Source organism: Ambystoma mexicanum, chromosome 8 (genome assembly GCF_040938575.1).
Source record: "Ambystoma mexicanum isolate Mex_15411 chromosome 8, UKY_AmexF1_1, whole genome shotgun sequence".
Taxonomy (NCBI): Eukaryota; Metazoa; Chordata; class Amphibia; order Caudata; family Ambystomatidae; genus Ambystoma; species Ambystoma mexicanum.
The window spans coordinates 1,040,300,616-1,040,326,401 of record NC_090929.1 but is presented as its reverse complement, the minus strand read 5'-3'; the positions used below and the strand labels follow the sequence as shown (position 1 = coordinate 1,040,326,401).

Genomic DNA, 25,786 nt, shown 5'->3' with positions numbered 1-25,786 from the left:
AACCTTTTCAAATATTGGGTCGGAGTCTTCCCAAACTTTAAAATGAGAGTCTGCTTCAACATTGCAAAATCAGCGCGCTCAGCCTTCGACATTTCCATAATGGCACTGCAACCAGAATGGGGCAGTCTGCTGAGTAACCATGCAATCTTATCCGCATTATCAACCTCTTGAACCTCGCATGCATACTCAAACGCATTTAACCAGTCCATAATGTCATTTCGTTCCTCATACACACTGAGCAGATCTTTTGGAAACCGTGGATGAGAGGAAGCCCCAGAACCATGTCCAGGACCCTTGGACCCATTTGCGAACTGAAGCTTGGCCAGTTCCAACTGGTGATCCCTGTCTTTTTGTTTTTCTGCCTGGTCGATTTTCAGTTTGGCTATGCTGAATTCAAGCTCCTGCTGCCTAAACCGCAGCTCTTGCTTCTTGAATTCAAGCATAGCCTCCCCATCAACACTGGCAGAGGAAACGTTAGACATTACATCCTCCCTGTCCTCGTGGTCGTGATGGATCAGTGCAGCGGCAGAACCGTCGGTTCTGCCAGTGAGAGCAGCCCCACCACCTTCTGCACTGTCCTCGGAAGTTATAGCGTCAAGCTGCGCTTCTTGCCACGCCACGATTCTCTGGATCATTTCCAATTTAGTGCCTTGAGAGGAAACCCCTCTCTCCGCACACATCTTCTTCAATGTTTCAGATTTCGAAGCATTTAAGGTTAATAAAGTATTCGTTTCCATACTGTTGATAGGACTATGGCCTTTTTAACGTTATATTCAATACTTTACTGCGTGTCCTGGTTGGAATAACCTGAAAACGCCTTAGCTCGTGCGCAACACTGGATACCTTCAGTCGTATCCCACCGCTGTACACCAATTTGTTAAGACGGATTTCTGAACTCTGTCCTGGTGGCGCAGAAGTTCAGAAGGCCAACCTAATTACTTGGAACAGGGTAACCTCTGGACAAGCCAGACCAATCAAGGTAGCGATCGCGGCGGTCAAGACTAGGTCTCAAGAGGGGTGAGGGTGACTGAAAGCCCGCAGTGAGCACACAAAGCAAGAGCGCTTACAAACTACTCCAAACAGTTGTTTATATCAAAAATAGATACACATTTATTATAAGGCCTTGAAACTAATAACCACAGTAAAAGCAGCAATATACAACGATATTAAACCAACACATACACTAGCCACCCAATATATATACAGAATACACAGTTTCACAGCATTAGCAGCACGAAATATGTTATCCACCTGCAGGGGAAGGAAAACAGGCAGTGCGAACCAATGCGTGTGATATGTCCGCCTTCTGAGGCCCCTAACTGGATGGTAGTCCAATCCCTACGAAGAGTGGAGCCTAGCGCTCCAAAGTACCTGCACACGCCGGTGCCAATGGGCAGAAGGTGAAGCTCTTCGGAGGACGTTGGACAGCTCTGTAGGGTGCCCTAATGAAGGAGAACACGGTCCGCGACTCTAGCGCAGCCTCCACTGTGAGGCAGAAGCAGGGCGCGAGTACGGACAAGGGGTGCTGTATTTACAGCGGGGAAAAGCAAGGGGCACTGCAGGAGGGCGACCAGATCCTAGCTAATCTACTCACCGGTCCCCGAAGCAAGCAGGCCCGAGCTTCTCCTCGATAGATGCAGCTTCTGGCAGGTTCTGAAGAGCAGGGAACGTCTCGTCGTCGTGCAGAGTAAAAAGACGTCCCGATCGAAGAAACAAGCACAGTTTTGTCGCCACGGCAGGGCAACGGAACGGCCGGGTGTATTCAAGCCAAACGAGCACCGCTCACCTCTAGCTTAGGGTTGCTAAGCAAACGAAGCGTGTGAGCGTGCCCCGGACTCAGAATACCACCCAACCTGTCGGCGATTACAGAGCAGGCCTCCTTAGTAAGCTGGTCAGTCAACTGGATGGCCCAGAGACACTTCCGAAGGCTTACGGCAGGAGTTGATGAAGGTGCCGGGAATAGCTGGTCCTGCTATTCCAATAGGTCGAAGCGCCAGTACAGGCCTTCTTGTTCGATCTTAGGTGGAAAGGGCTTCACCGGACGACAGCAATGAGGAGCAGAAGTTCTTCAGGGGGTCACCAGCGATTCCTCGGTCCAGCCTCGTGTTCGCAGGATACTTGGCTCCTGTATCCCTGGGTCCGTAAGAACTCAGGAGATCGACATGGTAGTGGTGTTTCCAGCTCCCTCTTATCCACGGTTCCCTTCGCGCCAAAACGGAGGGGGGCCAATGGGAGATCCGCTCATCAACACACATACCATACGTGGACCAATCACGGACCACGGTGGTCCCAGGCATTCACACCACCCTAGACTCTCTGGCACCCAGGATGTGTATTGGGACCAGACAGCCCAGCCCACATCCTGGGGGCACTCAAACGACATGTAGAAGCCCGCGAAAGCAACCGTGTTTCGCGGGAAACTACATGCCCAAATAAGGAAGGCCCCGGGTCGCCTGACCCGGGGGAAGGTAAAGGGAGCAAGACGGACAGTGGACGAGACAAAGGAGCCTCGTGGTCCGGCCATTTTGGGTAGCCGGGCCACCCTTTTGTGTTCGCGGCAAAAAGGTGCTCAGAACGGCAAAAGGAGCTCAAAATAAACCAAATGATCGCTGCCACCAGCCCAGTCCCTGAATGACTTGCACCGATCCAAAAACCATCCTACAAGAGTGTCTAGGGTCTGTAGAAGGCTAGAGACCCAAGAGAGCTGTAACTTAGCTTACAGTGCCCTCTTGTGTCGTGTTGCACTAAAATGGCGACACGATAAAAGAAACTACGGGAAACAGCGTTCCCCGGTACTGACTGTCTTAAGGGCATGTCAGTTTCCCCGTAAGAAAGGAGCGAAAGCCCAGAGGAGTACGGCAGAAGGCTGCACTTCTCTGGCAAAGTCAAGAAACAGGTTGAAAACAATAGCAAAAAGTTTAGGGGTTGCCACATGGAAGGAAAGTTCCCTACAATAACGAAATCTTTCCTAACAACAAGATCTTGCGTTGCACAGCCAAGCTGTTTTCTATCCACACATCCATGACTGACTCACTGAGCTTTCACCTTATTGTATGTTTCCCTCCCAGCAGCCGCCACCTCCCATGTTCACCATGTGACCCAGAGGCCTAGCGCGCACACTGTAGCAATGTCTCCTTATAAGTGGCTACCGGCCTATCCCGATATGCCAACAGTAACGCAAGTCGAGTCCCTCTGCAGAGCCCCACCTCCAGGGCCTGGCCACCACTGCCAAACAAACATAGCACACCAGCCTGGACTGCCCACCCGGTACCTCTTGCTTGGACTCCCCACTCTTAAAATGCTTGCAAAATGTTGCGCCCAGCTCGTTCCTCCTGCTTGCTTGCTGGCCACAACTGCTGTCAGACCTGGACAATCACACTGCAGCATGCGTCCCTACACAGTTGCCTTGCAGTGTCAGTCCACCATTTCCTCTCCTCATTCACCCAGCGAGATAGGCAGCAGCACAGCCACCACTTTGAGCCACTGTTGTCCCTTTCTCCTGGTGACATTCACTTTGGTTCAGTTTAGAAAGTAAAAAAGAGGATATTTTAAGTGTTGTTAGGACTAATTTTCTATACTCTGGCCTGGGGGTCAGATGTATAGAAGGCCAATTTATATTGTGACAGGGACAACTGTGGGAGCTGTAGCCAAACCAGTTCATGGTAGCAGTGACGAGAGGTCTAGGCTAAGTCTCAAGAGGTGGTGAACTTCAGTACACACAATTGGGATCACACATTACACTTAGTATGTATACAAATAGTGATTTATGGCCAAACAAAACTATGAAAAATTACTACTAACATGTAGAAGTATCACACAACACTAATAACAGAATACATATATATATGGTCACTAGATTAGGGCATGATACAGATCAAACCCGTGCAAAGGAAAGTCTAGATTAGTTTATGCACTACAGGTTCACAGAGAATTAACCCTAGCTTCAAGTCATTCCGTAATTTGTCTGGGGCATTACGTCCTAAAGCTCAGGAAATGTTCTGAGACAGTTTGTAATTCTGGAAAAAATGAAGGTAGAGTTTCTGGAGTCCAGTGAATGATTCCAAGGTTTAGAGGACAAGTTCTTCTAACTAACAAGTGTCCCCAACTTTCGGAAGGCTTGCGCAAGCAAGCACTGGCAAAGCCAAAGTTTAGGAGCAGATAAGAACCACTGTAACTCACTGTCAGAAATGTCCTCTGTAGAGCCTCCTAACACAGTTTGATCCCCCTTCTTCTCCTCACCTGAGACTTTAGTTGAAGATGAATGCTTCTTGTCCTCCTTCCTTTGTATAACCTTCCTTTGGGAGAGGTACGGCCCTCCTCGGATGGAAGCCACTATGTCGCCGTTCAGAACACATCGAACAAAGGACCCCTACCTGAGAATGCCTGGGTAAAAGAAAAAGCCAAAGGCTGAAAAATCCTCTTTGGTTCGGTCCTGCAGCGTGGTAATCGATATGCAGACTCGACGTAGGGTGGATAAAACAAGGCCCTGTTGCTCCAATAGATCCTCGAGAGGGACGTAGGTAATTCAGGACTCAATCTGCCTTCCAAGTGGCAGGTCACAAGCAAGAAAGCAGTAGCAGGAATCGTGCCGATGGAGAAAGCACTGAGACAAATTCCCGCTATGCAGCTAAGTGGAAAAGCAAGGACCGCGAGAGAGCGCAGCGAGAATGCAGTCAGAGGAAACGGATCGCTCTCGGAAAGCACAGGAAAATAAATAAAAAGGTAGAAAGGAACTGCTGAGAAAGGGCAGCGGAAAGAGGACTAGACCGGATAGACGAGCAGAGACTGAAAACAAGAGAGAACGGCTGCGCCGAAAGAATAAGCAGCCGGGAGAGAGAGCCTGCGGAAACCCCGAGAAGGTATCCGAAGCGGAGGGCGGAAACAAGAGAGGCAAAGAGAAAAGAGTTACGAGGTGAACCCGAAAGGGAAAAGAAAACAGGATAGTAAGGCATCAAAGTGCTGCAAGGAGACAAACACAGCATCAGACCCAAAAGCAAAGGCACTGGTAGGGTTGCAATACAAAGCCAGAAAGGGGAGGCAGAGCTAAAAAGGGAAGAGGAAGCCGAGAGAGCCAAAGACTAGAATGCAGCAAAAGATAGAGCAAGAAACGTGATGGAACACCTTAATGGCGGCGAAACCGCCAGGCATGCCACAAGCGCCAAGAGGGCAGGCACGTGACACTCAACCTCCCCATTCTCCACAGGACTTGGTAGTTCAATTGAAGAAGGTCCGAGGTTGCCTTTCCTGCCATCGTCCTCAGTCCTTGATTCACAGGGGTTGCAGGTTCGAGCAGCTCTCTTGGAGTTGATGTCTTTAACTGGTTTAAGGACTCTCGGATGAAGAATGCAGAAAAACATGATGCAGGACTCCTCTCAGGACTGGAGTCGACTCTGGTAAGCTGTTTCGGACGTGGTCACTGCAGCACAGTGACGCAATGGGACTCACTTGTCGCGGTCAGGCTTTCCCTCCTTTCTCTGGTCCCCTTCATGCTAGGACTCCGAAATCTCACTGAGTTAAGTCTTGTAGGACAAGCTGATGATCCCCCAAGCTCCAGGCCTCAACACGGAATGGCGACGTCTGCAGCACGGTAGCCCAAACTCAGAGCTGGTCAGCTACAGGGCAGTCCCGGGGCACTTCTTCACAGGGTACCGTGCAGATGTCGGGGAATGGATGTTCTCTCCGCTCCACGGGTCGAAGCTCCCTCGCAGAACTGCTAAAGATCAATAGCAAGACTGGGCTTTTCCAGGACAGCAGTAGAAGTTGGTCATCAGGCTTCCTTTAGACGGGTCTGTGGTCTCCTCTCGGGTCTCACAGCTGTACAGGTGTCTTGGCTCCAACAGGTTACTCCAGGATCTCTCCAGAGTGGGTGCAGGGATCCCCATTTTATCCCAAAAGCCAGGTAAAAGCCGTAACTCCCAAGAGCAGACCTAGCCCCACACACCCCAGCAGTGGTCCAATCTGGACCACTGGTGGTAACACTCATGTATAATACTCTGACACACTGAAACCAGTTCGTGGATTGGGACCAGACAGTCACAGCCCACGTCCTGCCAGCAAACACACATAGCCCTCTAGTAGCCAGCCAGAAGCCTCTGCTTTCTCAGGCACTGCATGTCAATATTTTCCTGGCCTCGGAGGCCAGGAAAAAGGCTAAAAAACAAGATGGCCAAAGGACAAGCGAAAAACTTTGTGGCATGGCCATGTTTGGTCACTATCCACAGTTAGTACCCAAACACAGTAAGGCTAAAACTAAAAGCACCAACAAATGGTAGAAAGTCACTGCTGCCACCAGCTTGTCCATTTAACACACCAAGAGTAACCGAAAATCCTCTCAGTGTTAGTCTATGGCTAAAACAAAAGTCTACCCCATTGTACTGCATTGTAAGATGCATTGTACAATGATAAGTTGCCACAAGTGATGATAAGTTACGAAAAGTAGCAACTAAGTCACAAGACTAAGGGAAACAATGTTTACCAGTACTGACAGCCTGAAGGACATGCCTGTGTCCCCATAATAGACGAGCAAAAGACAGTGTAGTGGAGCGTAAGGCTTCACTGCACTGTAAAAAGTACAAGTCGGGATCAAAAATAAAAGCAAAATGTTTGGGGGTCCATAAAAATGAAAGGAAAGGTGCAGTAAAGTGAAATGTTTCCTAACAAGGATCAATCAGGTTTTCTAACGGAGCAGTGCAGTGTTTTATCTAGTTCGTTCAGCTGCTCTCTAGTGCTCCCTCTTACCGCCATTGAAAACACATCTTGAATCCTTAGATTCAGTCTTCAGTTGTGTTGTGCTCATCTCTGATCTTCAGTGTGCAATTATGTGCCTTTTTCCAGGCTCAATAAAACTATGATGCAACAAGAAATGTCTTGAGGCATTCAGTTTACGCCTCTCCCTTCTTGAGACTGGTTAATGTTAAAGGCCAGCAAGAATAATGGGTCTGTGTTTTTATTTTTATTGTTCACTGATGGTCTGCTGTGGGTTTATGCTTAAGAAAACTGTGCAGTCAGTTTTGGCATGGCCTTACTAATTAAAGTTGGTAAAGAAAAAGTAGATTTGATTCCTAAAACAAATGTCCTGTTCATATCCTGCGAAAGCAGATTAATAAAAACAAGTAAATGTGGTACTGCATAGACGTACTTACCAGTAATCAAATTAGCAGCCTTCTTTTAAATGCTGTTTCATTAAGTGTTCATAAAAAATATAATGTACATTGGTCATCCTACTCACTGACTTTTTTTAATGTAATTCAGAGGTTATGAAAGCTTCCCAACAAGCCATTGAACGTGGAGTGAAAGATTGTCTGTTTATTGATTACAAGCGGAGGAGTGGGCATTTTGATGTTACAACGGTTGCTTCCATAAAGGAAATAACAGATAAGGTACTGCTCTCTTATTTTGAAAGTTACTTAATAATGTATGATAAATTGTGCTTTTTTTAAAGTGTCACATTACATTCACTAAGTGTGCAACCACAGGCTGCAGTAATCCTATAGGTAGAGTTTACAGCATGAGGGCAGCTGAAAACTGGGAATCCATTAAGTTAATACACATCATTTTGTGACCTTGTGTATTAACACGCGTTGTCATATTCTGACAGCTACTGAGGAGTGTATTAACAGTTGGGGCTGTTAACCCCATGTTAATGGTAGGTACACTACTTATTTACCTCTTGCAAGGTGACTAAGTCAGCCTTGCATCAAAATTAAAACTTTCAAAATGCAGGTTGATCCCATGTCAGAGAGCAGCTCCTTATTTGTGAGCTTTCCACCTGGACTGCTGAGGTGTGATTCTTATTTGCAGATTTGGATGATCTTTGAAGTGGCGCCGATCCATCAAAATGGTAGATGTTGCTTACTTGACACTTCTGATCTTCCAAAAAGTGATATTGTGGACATGGATTTTAAAACTGCGTAAAGTGTAATATTGAAATAATACCTAAAAATTCTGAATTAAACAGATAATTTTGGTTAGTTACTAATAAAGTACAGTATAACAATAGTGCAGGTTTGATACTAGCGTGCACCACCATGCTATACCCAGGTACACCCTTCAGGTACTATGCACGCCATCATTTGCCCAGTTACTGCCATAGTTTACCCCAAGGTACTGCTGTTGTTTGTCTAGGTACAGCGTCATTTACAAATTAACCTCTATAATACGTCCACACACTGCCATTTGCTGGAAACCATCTCATATGCCAGGTTATTGCCATTATATTTCATGTGCATCCTTTTTATATGTTAGGTATGGCTTTAAATGTTGTAGAGCTGGCTTCATATTCCTAAGCACTGCACTGCTACCATATGCTATGATATGAACAACCTTGTGTAACAGGCTATTGTCTGTAGACTGCCTCATTTGCTGCTTGGTTAGTTATAGTTTTAAGTTGGCAAGTACATAAAGCTAGATTTGTTTTACATGACCATTTAGGTATGCAGTGATTTTAACAAATACAAAACAACTAATTGCATTTTTAACTAACCAAAAACTTCTACAAAAAATAAATAAAATCTTTTAAAAACTGTGGTTGGGGATGGGAATGGCAGTTTTAGGAGTGGGGAAAAGTATGAAAACAAAAAGGGGGCCTAGGGAGAACCCCCCCAAAACAAAGAAAAGAGATGTTAGATTTACTTTTTATATGTTTTTGATTTGTTGAAAATTCATTCGTCATTTTGAGATTCGTCAGAATCGCATGTAGCGGACCATTTAGTGCAATCAGCTGCCAAGCACAGCCTTGTATGAAGTACTGCCCATCATATGTTATGTACAGCCTCATATGCCCTGTTACTGCCATCGCAGGCCAGGTTTTGCCTTGTATGCTAAGTTCAGCCATTGTATGCCAGATACAGTCTTGCCTGCTCCAGTACTGTTGTCATGTGCTCTCATGAGGATTGAGGAACGGACTACTGAAGCACTGTTAGGCAGAATCCTGTGCAGTTCCCTTGGGGAACACTGCAAAAAGATTAAGAATACAGGACTAAGCAGTAAACCCAATTGGTAGCAGTCTGCACCACCCAGATTTACCTGGTAGCTGTGGCTGAGCAGTCAGACCTCTCTCAAGAAGAGTAGGGCAGTATGCAGAGTATACACAATAGGGCCAAAACACAGTAGAGCAAACAAACGCTGACCAGAGCTTTGTACAAAAAGTATATAATTATTTTTTTTAAACACACTTTATGGCATATACTAGCACTCTCAATCAAAAGCAAGTTAAAACACAGTCAGGTAAAGTATACACACCTCCCTTAATAGTTATCAGACAAGTCAGGGTTAAAACACTACTATTTGTTAGAACAGATGTGAGCGCTTAACCAAGATGGCACTCTGATAATGTAGTTAAAGGGAGAGAAAAAGGCAGAGCAGAAGAATAAAACAGTTCCCAACACTTTTAGGAATTCAGAGCAAGGGGAGAAAGTCAGGTTATACTGTAGAGCCAAAGTTCATAGGCCAGGCCCACTTTAAATGGAGCAAAGCAAAATGTGCCCAGGATCACACGGTTTAAAGCGCACTGAAAGTCTTTGCAGAGTGCTCAAAAGAGGTTGGGGAGATTCAAAAGATATAGTTAGAAGGCCTGGAGTCAACCCAGTTTAGAAGCCAAGGATTTAAGGGTCACCTTTAGCAATCTGTAGAAAGGGGGGCCAGACAGGACACAGTACCTTACAGAGAAAGGAAGCTCCAGCGGGGGCAGTTGTTCCTGGCAGTGGTTGAAATTCGTGGTTCCGACCAGCGGAAGAGAAGATCTTGTCGAGGAGGGTACGGAGAGTCGTTGCACTGCACAGGGATGAAACCAGCCGCAGAGTTCCCGATTTAAAAGGTGCAGTTCTTTTATTTGCGGTCAAAAGTGGTGAGCTTGGCTATCTGGCCGCCGGGGTGCTTGGCACGGGCGATTCAACCAAGAGCCGTCTTTGGAAGGCGAAAAGGGCAAACTGGTTGATCCCACCAGCTCGGGGGAAGAAGACTCGTCCAGCATATCTTCTCTTGTCGTCGGGAAAGTGGTGAGGTAGTTGCAGCAGGGCTTCACCGGTGGTGTCGTTGCAGATGGCTCAGCTTCTTCCCTCTTCGGATTCTTAGGTCCTGTGGCGACTTCTGAAGTTCCAGTCCCAAAGGCTCTGCTTTTATGCAGATAACCCCCCATTCATCAGCCTAGCTGTCAATCACACATGCTAAGTGGGCCAATCAGAGTAGAGTGTGACTTGGGTTGCTAAGGCAACGCAGTCCAGGGTACCAATTCCCCCCTCCACCCTTCCTGTGGAACCCAGACAGAGTGGCACCATTTGGAAGGCTTCTGTGGAGAAGCCCGCCAAAATAGTGGAACAAAGGGCTCGACCTTGGTCAGAGTTACAGAGACGGGCACAAATGCCATTTTAGAATAGAGTTCTGGCAAAAAGACCCAACCAGTGATTTAATATTAAATAAATAAACCAGCGGTATCTTTAACATTGCACCAAAAAGTGGTGCGTTTAAAATCGATGGGAAAATCCCATGGAGAATATTCCGGTGGAATATTTCACGTGGTAACCACTGCCACCAGCCAGAAACTCGGCGAGGGGGGACAGGATAGTTCCCCCTCGAAAACAAACCCAGGGGCAATCAAATTACCCCTTACCAGTACTTCCACAATATGATGGTTTGTACTGGTTCTGTTCACAATTTTGGACTAGTAAAGCCAATGGTGACTTTACATGCCCTGGGAGACAGTAGTCAGTCCCAGGGTATAGAGTCTGTTTGGGGGTCACTGTGACACCCCTGTGATAGTGCACTGAGGGTGCTGTGTACCACACATACAGAAAAACAGATGATACCCTATGGAATAAAAAGAAACCCCATAGCCCATAAGTACATAACAAGTCAAAGACATACCTCAAATCATGCCTAAGAGTGGGAGTAAAAGAGTCTCGCTCTTAGCAGGAGAAAAAAACAAACCCCAAAAATCCAGCAAAGCTGCTGGGTAACTGCACATGATTCTGCCTAACAAGCACATAAATAGTTTATACATGATTGTTGATTTGTGCTTGTAGCAAGGTAGAGGATGTTCGAGTGTACATCCAACAAAGGATTGCCCACAGTCACAGCAAGAGGGATCAACAAAGGACTTAAGATTACATTTGAGGATTAACAGACCAAGTTTGTTCTGAAGTAACAGTGGAACCAAGCTTGGATAGTCCTTTAGTTAGTGATATAAAGCCTTTATGCAAAGTGCATTACAATTGCAAAGCCAACGGTACAATATAAATGAGTAAACTTAAACTATAATACCCCTAAAAATGGCCCGACGTATAAAGAAGCGCAGGACCACAAATGCATTCCCAATCCTCTCACTAGACAACAACATTAAGTTACATTACACAATCAATGATCTTTTAGCTTTTTCTTAGAGGGATATGGTAGGAGAAGAACAAATCACAGGGTTGGAGAATTCTGCAGTTGTGCAAGAAACCATTGGCAAGAAAGAAATCTATCAGCAGCCCAAGGAGAAAGTTTAGGGGCAAGATGACACTGAGAAGAGGAACAAAGAGAACAAATAGGGTGATGAAAAGACACACTTCCACAGAGTTAAGAATGAGCCCAAAGCATGTACATATTTAGAAAAAGGCAAGCATAATTAAAATCGGAAGGTTCCAGAATAAAAAGCCAGTGGAGCTAGGGTAAGTAAGGAGGAGATGAGAATATAAGAAAAGAATTCAAACTGCAGAACCTAAAATAGATTTAAGAGGCGTAATTGAATAGTGAGATAGACACACATAACAAACAGTAATAATTAAGACGAGAAATTACTACAGTTCGAAGTGCTTAGTTGCATAATATTATAAAGTTTGTACCAAAATAATCATACTACTGCTACAATTGGGTCATGACCAGAAAAGGAAGTATAAAAAACTAAACATAGATTATGAGCAGATTATGAAATCAGAATATGTAATGAAGACCTAGAAATGGAGAAGCAGAGGATGGAAAAAGAGCTTCATATTTTTTTATTCAAATGAAAAAAGTGAAAGTCTATCCGTGAATTGATAACAGTAAGACGGTCGGATAAGCTTTGAATCTCTGGTGGCTTTGCCAATCCCACTAGGTTTTAATTTAGGCCTTCAGATGCTAGTCTCTCAAATTACTCCTCCACTGCTCAGGCACTGGAGACTTGGGCCCTACCAGTATTTGTCTTCAGGTCCATAAAACTCTTCATAGTCTGAACCTTGGTATATGCACTTGTCCTCAATGTTGGCCTCACTTGCTACAGCTTTGCCCCTCCTCTGCTCGGAGGCAATCCTGGCTTGGCCATTGCTTGTTCTTATTCTTCTCCCTTCATGTCCACCACCATTTCTCATAATCTACCTCCTTTTGCATTTGATGACATTCTTTCTTCTTTCCTCTAACTCTTCCGCTCCTCCTTCCTCCTGGGCTTTCCCTTCTCCCATTCCCTCCTTTCGCTTGTCTTTCCTTACTCCTTAATTCGTATGCTGTCCTCATGCACCCCTGCCCCTCGTCAGGCTTCTCCTTCCCTTCCTTCTCCAACATCACACAACCTCCCTTACTGCCGGCCCCCTTTTAACTTCTGTGCCGCTAGGTAATGGGTGTTCTGTGTCAGCGATTGGTCTACCCTTTTTTTGGCCCTTCCATCAACCTAGGTGCTGGTACTTGATTAATAACTCAATGAGTGGCCAGGGCCTTGATTGCCGAAGTCATAACATAGGTATGCCTTTTTAGAATCAGGTAGCCCTGTCATAGTGCCTCCCGGATTGCACCATGTCACATACTTTAGGTGCCTACAATCTTTTCGCTCTCCTGTAGATGTCTTGGTGGTTGAGCATCTGTGTAAGTAGTTGGAAGTGATTTACTGTTTGCCCCTGAACTGCGATCTCCTGCCTCATGTCCATGGTACACGATTGTGCGGACCTCTGGTCCGCAAGACTCTGATGACTAACGTTCCCTTCTGAGGCCATGATTTTAGTTTCAGCATAGAAGCTCACAATGGAAAAGAGACCTTGACGGGTGTGCCAAATGCCACCACCTGGGTGAGCATCACATAGCATGTGGCCTCCCCCACCTGGACCCAAGTTCCTTCCGACTACCGAGTTACCGACCTCACACATGGGACTTAATCTTACTACTTAGAAAGGCAGAGTTGCAGAAAAACAACAAAATGGTCTCAACAACAAAGGACACACTGTTGGTCAGTGTTCGCTATACTGTGGTTCTCTCTGGGATTGTTGTCTTGATATTCTCAAACTAATCCACAATAACTCTTAACCCATATCGTAGTGTAACAGCAGGGTGAGGCTAACTCCAGCAGAATTTAGGGAATTATGTAGCCAACGTAAAATGGATAATCTCAAATAAGTATCAGGGGGAAGCAATGAGACAAATCCAGTTAAAATGGGATGAACTAAGAAAAACTAGTGTCCTTAGTCGAATGTCAACTCTCCATTGTAATCAACATATTTCAGAGGTGGCCCCGCACCAAGGTAAATTTCTGACTGTGCATTCAGTCTCAGGGTGTTTAAAGTGTCAGAACACACTTCATTGCTTGGCCTGGGCAAATGATCTAAGAGATGAGCCGCCCTTAAGGAATCTGTAAATGAATGACCATGCCTTAATGAGCTAGACGGTGTAGTTCTTGTTTTATGACCCCAGGGGTCTCCTTGGGTAAGATTTCCCACCTTAGCACTAATTTGGATCCTTTTCAGGCTTATGTAATTGTAAACCCCTCCACCCCCTCTCAGACAAGGTTTTCGATAATATATTTTTAAACCTGCTGCAGACCCTTCTCAAGATTACACGCCTCCTTTCATCTCTGGTGTCTTTGCAGCTTCAACTGGGATTTGGGTTAGTGCCCCATCGGGCGTCTCTCCTCCTCCTGCTTTTTAGTTTCTTGGTCTCTTGCCTGCTTCACAGACTCTCTGCTCTATTCTCTCCTGTTAGTCTTAACTTGCTTAAAATGTGTCCCGTTTGGCTTTGATACCTCCTGTTTCTTAACTCACAATGTTCAAATTCGGCTTTGCCACCACTGCCTCTCTCCCTCTACTTCTGTGCTCCTCTCACTATCGCAACACCAACCCTGTGGAGTGGCATCCTAACTCCCACACACCAGGCCTCCCTTTCCCCTTTGCATATGGTAGCCCCCTACTCAAGTGTCTAAATAATGAGTTAATGGCTGACAAATCCTCTACTTAACCCTTCTCCTTCACTGAGTTCTGCATAGGGTGTTTTCAGATTGGTTGTTGTTTAAAATGCTTTGATTGGTTTTCATCACTTGGGCTGAGGGCTTAAATGAGCCAGACACCATTTGGACCCAGGCAAATCCAAAATGATAGTCGGATAAGACTGTCTGCTTGCTCGCAGGAGTTTGGAAGTCTTTAGTTTCCTGCAAGCTCTGGTCTGCACTCCACTTCGGTCTTCCCCAAACCACAATGCTACTTGGATCCGGTTCTTGGCAAGATTTATTAGCCTGTTGTATATGCCGACGTTAAATCCTATGTTACCTCCTATGAAATCTGCCAAAAGACCTCAAGTGCCCAATACTCCGAGCCCCCTTCTGCCTCTCCCGGTTACTGAAGTACCTTTTTCCCAAAATGGCCGTGGACCTTGCGGGACTGCGGGAACCCTCCAAAGTGGGTAACAAACACATCCTAGTGATCCTAGATTACGCAACCCAGTAAGAAAAACCTCTGTCCTCCATTGGGATACCCCCCCTCCACTACCCCCTTTGAGTTATATGGTAGGGAACCCCGGAACTTGCTCTGAAAACTTGGGAAAAGAGAGGATGCTCCTTCACCCATATCACAAGCTTCTGTCAAACTAAAATCTTGCATGAAAGCATTGAGAGAGATTAACACCTACCTGTCCAAGGCTCAAGAGCACTAGGAGATTTTTGACCACCAGGCGTTTGCCAGACCCTTTTTGATTGACGACCAGGTGTTACTCTTTTCCACTTCTAAGAACAAGGTAGTTTCGATATGGTATGGACCCTTTATGATCCTGAGTGCAAAAGTCCCCCTAACCATCTTGTCTCTCAACCGAAGCGTAAAATCCCAGATTAATCATATCACCCACTTAAAGCCCTGGAGAACTGACACAATAGAGAAAAGCACTGTAACTATTGCTGCTCTATTGGTATAGGATGGCGAAAGCCCAACCTAATTCCTTACAATCTTAGTAGGAAGTAACAGCCGGACCTCCAGTACTTATTGATGCATTTTTCTGAGGTCTTTTTCAAGGAACCGGGAAGAGGTAAACATTTCTTCAATTCGATTAGGACACCTCATTGGCAGTTGATCAAACCAAAGCCCTATCTGGTTCCTGAGGCCCAGAAACAGACCATTGTGGAAGAAATTGAGAAAATGCTGAAACTTGGGTTAATAGAACCGTCAAAAAGTCCTTGGTCTTCCCTATCGTTCTTGTTGCAAAACCCGACAACTCATGGAGATTATGCATAGTTTTTCAAAAACTAAAGCTCAGTCTTTGATAGTTCTGTCAGCGCATTGATTCTGGACATATGAGAATGCCTAGGGAATGCCATCATCACCTTGCACATGATGAAAAGTTATTGGCAAGTGCCTCTTAACCCAGCAGATAGAGAAAAAGACATATAGCGCACCCCCATGGTCCTTAACAATTTACCATCCTCCCATTCGGACTAGATGGTCTTCCTGCCACATTTCAAAGGCTTGTGAACAGTCTTACAACCCTACTCATCCTTTGCAGGAGCCTAGATGATTTGTTGATCCATAGTGCAAGTTGGGAAGAACATCTACGCCACCTCTGAGGTCCCTAAGGCCTTGAGAATGGCCATGCTCACAGCTAACCCAAAAAAGTCACATCCGGCCCAAAGTCCCATAATACACCTAGGCTACTTTGTCAGCAATGGGTTAATACAGCCCCAAAGTGAAAATGTAAAAGCAGTGGCCCAAACACCAGACCCAAAAACAAAGCAGGAACTTGGAGCCTTCCTAGGCAATTAACGGCAGTTTATCCCAAATGTATCTGTCCTTGCTGCTAGCCTGACAAGCATATTTGAGAATTCACAACCGTAAAAGCTTGTCTGAAAATTATGCAACCGTGGAGTTGGAAGCCCTAGCGATAAAATGGGCCATCACCAGTTTGAGGAATTACCTGATTGGCAGAACATTCTGGCACATCACTGACCACTCTCCGTTAATCTGGATATATCGGTAGATAGGCACCAACGCCAGGGTAATCAAGTGGTTTTTAGACCTATAGCCTTTCTTCTCCTGGTTGAGCATAGAAAAGGAAAAGACCAAGAGAATGTAATTACTTCAGCCGTTACAATTTGGACCAACTAGAGGAGGGCCTAAATGAAATGGTGGGGACTAGGGCGGTGAGCTTGTTCTTAACACCCACTAGAGGACAGGGTAATAGGGATCCCTCTGGAGGAGAATCCCCCTTAGGAGGATGGGGAAAACCCAGAGAGACTTAAGTCACTATCCCCCCCCCTCCACTGACTAACACCTTTATGGTGTATGCAGGAACTAAGATGTGTAAGAACCCTTAAACAATGGCTGGGTCTGCTTCTGACTCAAACCTCTTTTCATCTGCTTCAGGGAAAACAGCAGAATTACTGAAAAACTAGCCTCCTGAAGTTACGCCCTGGCTAGGAACCAACCAGAAAGGAGTATACACGCAGCCCACTTAGTTTCCTAACGCCGCAGTGCACATTGAGGAGAGAGATGCTCGGAGAGGCGGAATGCCAGACGTGGCATCACAGCCAGAGATTCTCGCTAGGAGAGAGCAACGTGGTCCGTCCGGCAAGAAACTGGTGCCGTTAGGTGTGGCAACCAGAGGGAGAACAGAGTACCTCAGTGGGCCGAGGCAGAGCCTGGAGGAGGAACCGCCCACAAGCTCCCTCACCGAGCCAACTGGAACCAGGAGGAGACGCCCCCCGCCGCTGAGTCCAGTTGAAGAGTCCCGGTGGCAGATCCTTAGCAAGACGAGTGGCAGTCGGCCTACAAAGCCATCCAATGGAGCACTGCTTGTCAGTTAAAGGTATGCTTTGGCTTCTGAGGAACGGGGCGAGATGCTAGGACAGAGAAAGAAGCCCTGTAGTGAGAAGAGGAATCAAAGGAATGCCTCGTTGTGGGGAAGAGAAACTGAAAGAACCCCTGGTGTGAAGTGTGAACAGAGAAACCCCAGAGTCGAGGGAGAAACTGAGAGAAAGCCAGCCCCGGAGTGGGAAATGAGCCAGAGCAAGCCTGAGTGTGGCAAAGGAAGTGCTAGTCCATATATGGAAATAAGGCACAATAACCATATACTAAATGACACGCCAATCGTGAGGTTCGAATTCCAAACAAGTCTTGTTTATTCATGAAGTATCTCAGTCGGCCGACTGGGTCTCGACGACTCACGTGTGTTCCCAGACACTGTGAGATGTGAGTGAGAGATAGAGAGTAACGCTCAAGCAGTCATATATATGCATAAAACATCATCATTTGTTAATGCAGTTCGTCGCACCCTTATACATGTTATACAGGCTAGTGTTCGGTAATTGACAGTTATGATACATCTTCATTTAGTCTAAACATTAGTTATTCTAGCAAAGGCTGCAGAGGCACTTTTCTGTTACGAGGAACATGAAGCGCTGGCACAGGAAGGATATCTTGTTCTTAGCAGAGAAACATTTCATACAATGTTATCTGTTTGCCGCGGCTCATGAGCTAAGGGTCAGACAGTTCTGAGGCAAAAATACCATCCTTCTTGAAGGAGCACTGCTAGTTGCATATAATTCATGTTTTAACTGCCTTTTATAACAGCGCTTGCAAAACAATCTGGCACCTGGACTACTGATTAGGCGCGGCTTCTGCACAGCTTCAAGGCCTCAGTGAGAGGGAAAGCAATGTATTTCTGCATGGCTCTACATTCCTGCCTACGTTAGTATTTCAGAGTTCAAGCTGTGGCTTTGCACCATGTGTGAGTCGAAAGCATATATTATATTTAGCAAAGCGTCTACAAAAAGAAAAACAAAATAGCCAGCGTTTACAAAATGGACTCCCTATGGTCACATTCAGGTTTCTTGGTCACGCAAAGTTTGTCACATGATGCGATTCGCTTATGGCCAACATAATATTCATATTATCTGGCTATGTGATTACTTTTTCGGTATAACAAACCCTCCTTTTGGCCTTCAGCCAATAGCATCATTTATCCAAACATTTCGTCCTCATCAGACCAGGTGTCACTTTCTGAACTACCCATGTCACTATCTTCATCAGAAATATTGATTGCCATACATTCCTTAATTTCATTTTCGTTTTTTAGACCATCATTTATCATTCTGGGAGGAGGCTTCACAATCGTTGTACTAATTGTTTGTACACATGCATTCGAAATTGTGGAACAAATGGCTGGCAAGCATTGTATGCAACAACAGCACAATATGAGGATACTGAATATCATAACCAAAATTGCAATTAGTTTCCACCCCCAGGATCGTAACAGTTCCCAGAACCATAAACCTATGTTTAGATTCCAGCCACCTGCGGGAACATGAATTTCAGAACTTGGGACATGTCATTTCTTGATTGCTTCAAATATTGTAGGGGAGGAGTCACTTACAAATACACAGCACGCTGACCCCACTAATTTGCATACACCTCCACGGTGAGCGAAAAGAACATCAAGAACCATTCTATTCTAAAGGGCAACTAGTCTGATTGCTTTTTGTTCCAATGTTATATTGTAAAGTATGTCAGTGGTTCCATTTGTTTTCTGTAATACCCTGGATAATGTTCTTATATTCCATGAGTTTATTGCTTGTCCCCAGAAAGGTATAAATGATTTTGCTATGTCCCCAAACATTTGCCCAGCAGTATCATCTCGTTGTGGCCGAGATCTAGATATTTTTGCTATTTCAGAAAGAACGTCTTTCAAATTAATTTGTTTGTTCCATCAAAGTTTCCAGTGACACAATCATTCCATTTGCCAAAAAATAGGGCTCTTAATGATGCATAACAGGCATAATTAAGTGGTAGAGGATGTATATACCAACCCATTCCTCTTTGCCCGTGCTGGGTTAAATGGGCACAAACCCAACAATTGGATCTATTTAATATGGCATGAGTCATATTCATAATCGGTAGTAAAGTGTTATTGTCATAACCTTTTCTGTGTTTCACATCTTGTGACGGAAGAGTATAAGAAAGCACATGAGCTGGGGTAAAGGTAGTGGGAACATTTACAGTTGGCAATAGTGTTCATCGGATGCATAGTTTCCAAGTACCAAAACATTGGGGTCAATGTAACTACTATACAGATAGGTATGGTAATCAGGAGCAGGTTAGTCTTTGTAGACCAAGTCTTTCTCGTGGCAGGCTTAATGTCAATGTCTATCAATGGCAACATCAGTGCAGGTGGCAGCAGCAGGAGTGAATACAGGCATGATCAAGGAAAGTTTCTCAGCGTCCGTCGGAAAAGTTCTCCACGGCAACACACGTTGGCAGCAAAGTTCAAACAAGTTGCATTCACCCTGCTTATGATGGCAGCAAGCTGGTGTTTACTTTGACAGCTCCAAAAAGGCAGAAGCAAGCATCAATCTCAAATGTATAGTGTCGGTACCTTTTGCCCCCGCTTGTCCATGCTGGGTTGCAAATGCCTTCACTTTCAATGGTAGCACGGGGAAACCACGTGTCAGAGCTCTCATCCAATACAGCTTATACGCTCCCTTTCCTTAGGGCTCCGTTCCCAGCTCTATCCGTGGGCTAGAAACAAAGGCAAAACAAAAGCTGCCGATTACTTCTGATTTCGTGAACGCAAATTGTATCTTATAGCTCCAGGTACGGTATGATCAATGAACAATGCACTGTCGTCGTTTGCAGCAGATGCAAAAACAGTGCCAGTCGGTGATGCAATTCGGGATGATGAGGCAGCAGTCAAACAATGTTGAGGTAACACTGATGTTTCAATTTTCATTGCAATCTCCCCAGGCCCTTTCTTGGGTTTAGGAAGAACTTCTGGCTAAAATTTGGCGATGTCTTGGTGATCGATCAGGGCTGTCTTACTTTTGATCTCAGGATTGTCAATCTCTTTCTCATGTGGCAAAGGAAACGGGATTCTTTTTGTGTTTTGCGTGGATCCAATGGTTTCGACCATTCACTCGGACGGCAGTCTGCGTAGCCAGCAACACCTGATAGGGGCCCTACCAGCGCGGTGCAAGCGAAGATTTTCTCTCAAAGTTCTTAACCAGGGTCCAGTCTCCGGGTTGCAGACAATGTCCTGGGCCTGTATATCTGACAGGCAGAGCCTCCTGCACCAGCTGATGAATCAAATGCAAGTTTTGAGTCAACTGTTTACAATAGTCAGAGCAATGGATAGTCAACATCCCTCAATCTTTTTGGACGTGGCACATTCCAGACATTCGCTGGTCTCCCCATTATTATTTCATATGAGGAGAGGCCAGTCCTTCCCTGCACAGTTGTTCGCATACATAGTAAAGCTAGTGGCAATGCATCTGGCCATTTCAAATTGCTTTCGGCACAAATCTTAGCTATTTTGTTTTTCAAAATACTGTTTTGGCGTTCTACCAAATCGGCACTCATCGGGTGTCTGGCTGAATGGAATCGCTCATCGATTCAGAGGCCTGCACAGATGTGCAATATCACGGCCGCTATAAAATGTGGGCCATTGTCAGACCATATAACACGGGGCAGCCCAAATCGGGAAAATATTCTTTCGCTGTTGACATGGCTGAACAATCTTTCAGGGGTTAAGCCTCCATCCATTTGCTAAACGCACACACCACTACGAGGACATAATTATAGTTCTGGCATCTTTCCATTTCTATGAAGTCAAAATGGATGATCTACTGCTGTCGCTGTTCCTTTTCCAATGTTATGTTGTAAACAAGTCATGCAATTCTGAACCAATCTCTCAGCAGTTTTCTTAATGTTTCCATTACACCATATAGAATCGAGGTGCTGTGACCTCTTTTTCGCACATATGTGTTGGACTATGGGCCATGGTAACCATTGCCATAACATATACATTTGGCAACATGCATCTATTATTCTTTGTCCACCCAACAACCTTCATGCTCTAACTCTGCTGGACCCTTGGACCATTGTTTTATTTCATCTGGAGTGGCTTCTGCTTGTATCGCTGACTGTCTCAATTTCGTCCTCTTTCATGCAGGACCTTTCTCTGCTGTTTCGACATACATTTTTGTGTTCAAATCAATGGCAGTGTGTTTCGCAATTCGGTCTGCAAATGCATTTCCCTTTCCTACATTACACGTTATTTTCTTATGTGCATCACATTTAATTATTGCTAACCGCTTGGGAAGTGCAAATGCTGACAACAGTCTCACTATCAAAGTTCCATGTGACGTCAGGAAGTCCCTTTCAGCCCATAGTCGGCCAAAATTGTGGACCACCCCAAATACATACTGGCTGTCAGTATAAATGTTTACACTAAGGTTTGCAGAAATTTCACAGGCTCTAGCGAACGCTATTATTTCCGCAGCTTTTGCTGAGTTGTATGGGATTCGTTTGCTTTCTACAATAGTTTTCAGTGTAGTAATGGCATAAGCAACCGTTGATGTGCCATTTGGTAATTTAAAACAAGAACCGTCACAAAACAGTTCTCCATCTGGCTCTTTCAGGAGATTATCAGGTAAATCAATTCTTCCTTTTGTCTCTTGCTCAGTAGTGATTAAGCAATCATGTGATACTTGTTTCTCACTCCCTTTTTCACTGGGAGGGGGCAATAACTCGGCCAGAATTAAAGAGCAACATCTCTTAATTTGAATATGCAGTGCAAATGGGACAATTTCATATCTCGTTAGTCGAGTGGATGTGAAATTTTGCATTCTATTTAGGAGGTCTACTGAATGGGGTACCATCGCGGTTAAAGCGTGACCTTAAACCATCCCCTCGGTTTGTTTTAGTGACGCTGCAGCAACAGCTCGCAAGCAATGTGGCAAAGCACATGCAACAGGATCCAGCGTGGAAGAGAAATAACCGCATGGTCTATTTCTGCCCCCGTGTTCCTGAGTCAAAACAGCCAAAGCACATCCATCCTTTTCATGCACAAATAACATAATACCTTCTCATAATTTGGCGTGCCCAAAACTGGAGCTGAACATAACGCAGCTCTGAGTAGGTCAAAAGCTTTTTGACATTCCATGTTCCATGGCAAAGGTAAGGTAACATCCTTCCTTGTCAATGCCACTATGGGTTTCACAATCATTGAGAAATTAGCTATCTACTGCCTACAATACAAAACCATGCCAATTAAAGCCCTGACTTCCTTCTGCATGTTTGGAATAGGCATATCAGAGATCCTCTCTATTCGTTCTGGTGTCAATCTTCTTCCCTCCTTCGATAGGAGGTAGCCGAGCTAGGCCACCTCCTCTCGACAATACTGGAATTTCTTCAATGATGCCTTGTGACCGTGTGCTGCCAAATGTGTCAATAATGCGAGAGTTCCTTTTTACAAATGTCTTCTGAGTCTGCTGCTATAAGCAAGTCATCAATATATTGTATTAATATACATCCTGACGGTAATTCAAGCATGTCCAGTTGTTCTTTTAATGCTCTACTATAAATACTTGGACTTTCAGTGTAGCCTTGTGGAATACGTGCAAACCGTAAATGAGTGCCCTCCTAATGTAAAAGCAAACAAATATCTGCTCTCGGGATGTACTGGAATGCTGAAAAAAAGCGTTCTTCAGGTCTATTACACTGAAGTGCAATGCAGAAGCAGGAATCCTAGTCAAAATTGTGGTTACATCGGGGACTAACGGGAATTGTGGATCAACTACTTTGTTAACAGCGCGTAAATCAATTATAAAACGGTAAGGTAGATCATTACCTCCTTTCTTGTAAACTGGAAGTATCGGGCTATTACAAACACTAACAGAAATGTCTTCAGTTACATTCCTAGTCATAAAATCTGACACAATATATTTCATGCCTTTTCACCTTCACTCAAAATTTTGTATTGCGGAATATGCGGTAATGTAATTCCTTCCTTCAAAACAATTTGTACTGGTTCTACTTTCAAAAATCCAACATTATCGTTAACTGCCCATATACAAGCTGGTACTTCACACAATTCATTCGGCAACGGCGTGGATACAAATTGCGATACAGGAGTTTTTTGTGGTGAAATAATCAAGTAGATTCCATCAGGAGAAAAATAAATTACTGCATTCAACTTTTTCAATAGATTCAATCCCAAAAAAATTTCGCCGCAATTTGTCATCAAAAGAAACGGGCAAGATTCAGTAAATGGACCTACTGTAATTGGCACTGGTTGTGAAACTGGACTAATCACTGGTGTACCTGAAAACCCTACTGAGACATTCTTATGCCCTGACAGTGGTATATTTGGAACTCGCTGATGATCAATCGAACATTTCTGTGCACCTGTGTCCACTAGAAGAATTGCTCCCTAATCCCAACCTTCATTTCTATGTAGGGCCCTTTCTGGTCAACGGGAATAGGCACTGGTTCCAACCTCTGTTTCGGGCTGTCCTAATGGAACAGTACATCATCAGATGTAGTGTCTCCAGTGTAATATGCATTGGAGGGATTATCAAAAACATTTACACCATTCATGGTGTTCCGTTGTTGATTTTAATGAACCTGATTATCCTGAAATTGTGGTTTCATCCGATTTCTATTCGGACCTGCTATTCCTGGCCGGCCTCTAAATGGTCTTCTCGCAATATTCCCATTTCTATTCTACAAGTTCAGGCATTGTGCTTGCCAATGGCCTTCTTGTCTACAATAGGCACATTGAATTATACCTATTGGACCTCCTTGCATGTTGGATGTTAAGGCAAATTGAACTATAGACAATGCGTTCCCGCCACCTCTATTATTGCTCGCTACCTGTTGCAGTAACACACTGGTTTTCAAATCTCCTTCTTCCCTTATTTCCTTATCCTTCTCTGAATTTACTCGATTCTCATAATATTGGGCCATATGTAATACTTCACTTTGTAATTTTGCTTGCCATGCACTTTCAGATGTCATTATTAATGTTTGAATTTTCGGTAACAATCCTCGCACAAACTTAACAATCAATCTCTTCCCAGGTTCAGTACTCAGATTTTGACCACTAAAATCTGCAAATACATCTTCAAATCGGTTAAAATAATCAGTCGCTCCTTCCGATTTACCTTGTAAGCAAGCAGTCAATTTATCCCAAACTATTCTCTTCTCAGGCACTACAGTTTTCAATTTCTCTAATATCCGTAAAGGCAAAGTCAAAATTACTTGCGGAGGCTTCTCCCCAGCCTTTCTTTCGCTATCAATTCTAATCCGGTTCTCCCATGTATCGCCTAACATTGGCGCATCATTTATACTTCTAATCTGCTTCCATATGTCTGCAGGAAGAATCACATGGAACAATAAATCAATGTCACTCAGCGTAAAAACAGACTAATTTAAAACGGATTTAATTTCTTTATAGAAGCCCGCCAGATTTTTCCTAATGTCAGGGACGGTCTGCTTTATCGTATTCACTTCTTGCCTAGAAAAGGGAACATGTGCAAACTGTGCAATATAATGGGCTTATATCGTTCGCGCTGGAATTGCTCCATCAGCGGCAACCTCTACTTTCGGGACAAACGTGGGAGGCACCTCCCTCATGGGTAATTGCAGAGTAGGGAATTCTACTTCTGTTCGTCTATTAAGCAGCAAAGCCAAATCATGAGAAAAAGCAGTCGTTGCGGTGTCAGGTGAAAATGCTCTTTTATAAATCAGCAGGACAACGCACCTTTTTCTTCATACATTCATCTGTCAAATACTCCACCATAACTTGTAACACCTTTCTCTGCATCTCTGGTGTATACTGACTAAACGTATCCTGCAGTTCAATCGTGGAAATGGTGGCATCCGTAATCCATCTAAACGCGTCTCACGTACAAATTCGCATCTCTTCACTGATGGGTTTCAACGGCGGGAGAAACCATTGCTGAACATGACATATGCGGTTCACCTTTTCTCATTATCTCTTTATGCAATCGATCAAGTTCTCGCTTAAACACAAATTTTCACCCTACAAGTTCTCGTATTTTCACTGCATTATCTCACAAATTGGAAAGGACAATCAAATCGGCAACTCTTGCGGTACCACTGTATTAGTCAAATCACTCCATATTTTAACAAGATAATCTCCCATACATTCTAACAGAACCTGTTGTTCACCAAGGCCTCTATGATCAAATATGGAACTTTGCACAGCCACTTCATCGCCATCATCAATATAGGTCTCAGCCCACTGTTTCAGTTTGTCTTTCCATCCCTTGCTAATCGTATTTAGAGTCAGTCTAACGCTTCCTTTTTCAGGCCCCATTGATGCAGAACTACCAGCTAAAGCGTATAACTCATGCGCTGAAGGAGGTGGAGGAAATGTCACGGGTTCAGATGGAACGGCTATTGCAGGTGCAGATGGGATCGTGGGAATAGCAACAGGAGGGGATACTTAAGGAGGCGGTGCAACTGGGTCAGTGCTTGAATGTTCATTCCTTCGCTCAATTAATATCTCATTGATCAGTTCATCTGATGTATGCAAATCTTGTGAAGGATATATTTTCTGTACGTCTAATTGGAAGGCCCTATCCATGTTCCTAATAGCTTCTATATGCTTCTGCTGATCTGTGGAAACAGAGAAATTGACATGAGGCCGGGAAGCCCAAATGGAAACACACCAACACAGGTTACAAAGGACCATATAAAGCGCTTTATTTCAAAGTTACAAAGTTACCAAGTTATCAAGGTCAATTGACATGCGAATAGCTATTCGGCTCTCTGACTCACACACGAACCTCCAA

General features: G+C 44.6%; 1 protein-coding gene across 9 annotated transcripts in view; it reads left to right on the top strand.

Moving 5' to 3' along the window:
* DLG5 (discs large MAGUK scaffold protein 5) overlaps window positions 1-25,786 on the top strand; it is a 1,559,980-nt gene that overhangs the window by 1,399,334 nt on the left and 134,860 nt on the right. For all 9 annotated transcript variants that reach the window (XM_069610999.1, XM_069611004.1, XM_069611003.1 and 6 more), the window contains one exon: window positions 7,252-7,379. In XM_069610999.1, coding sequence (XP_069467100.1) covers window positions 7,252-7,379 — 128 coding nt within the window. The remainder of the gene's footprint in view (window positions 1-7,251; window positions 7,380-25,786) is intronic.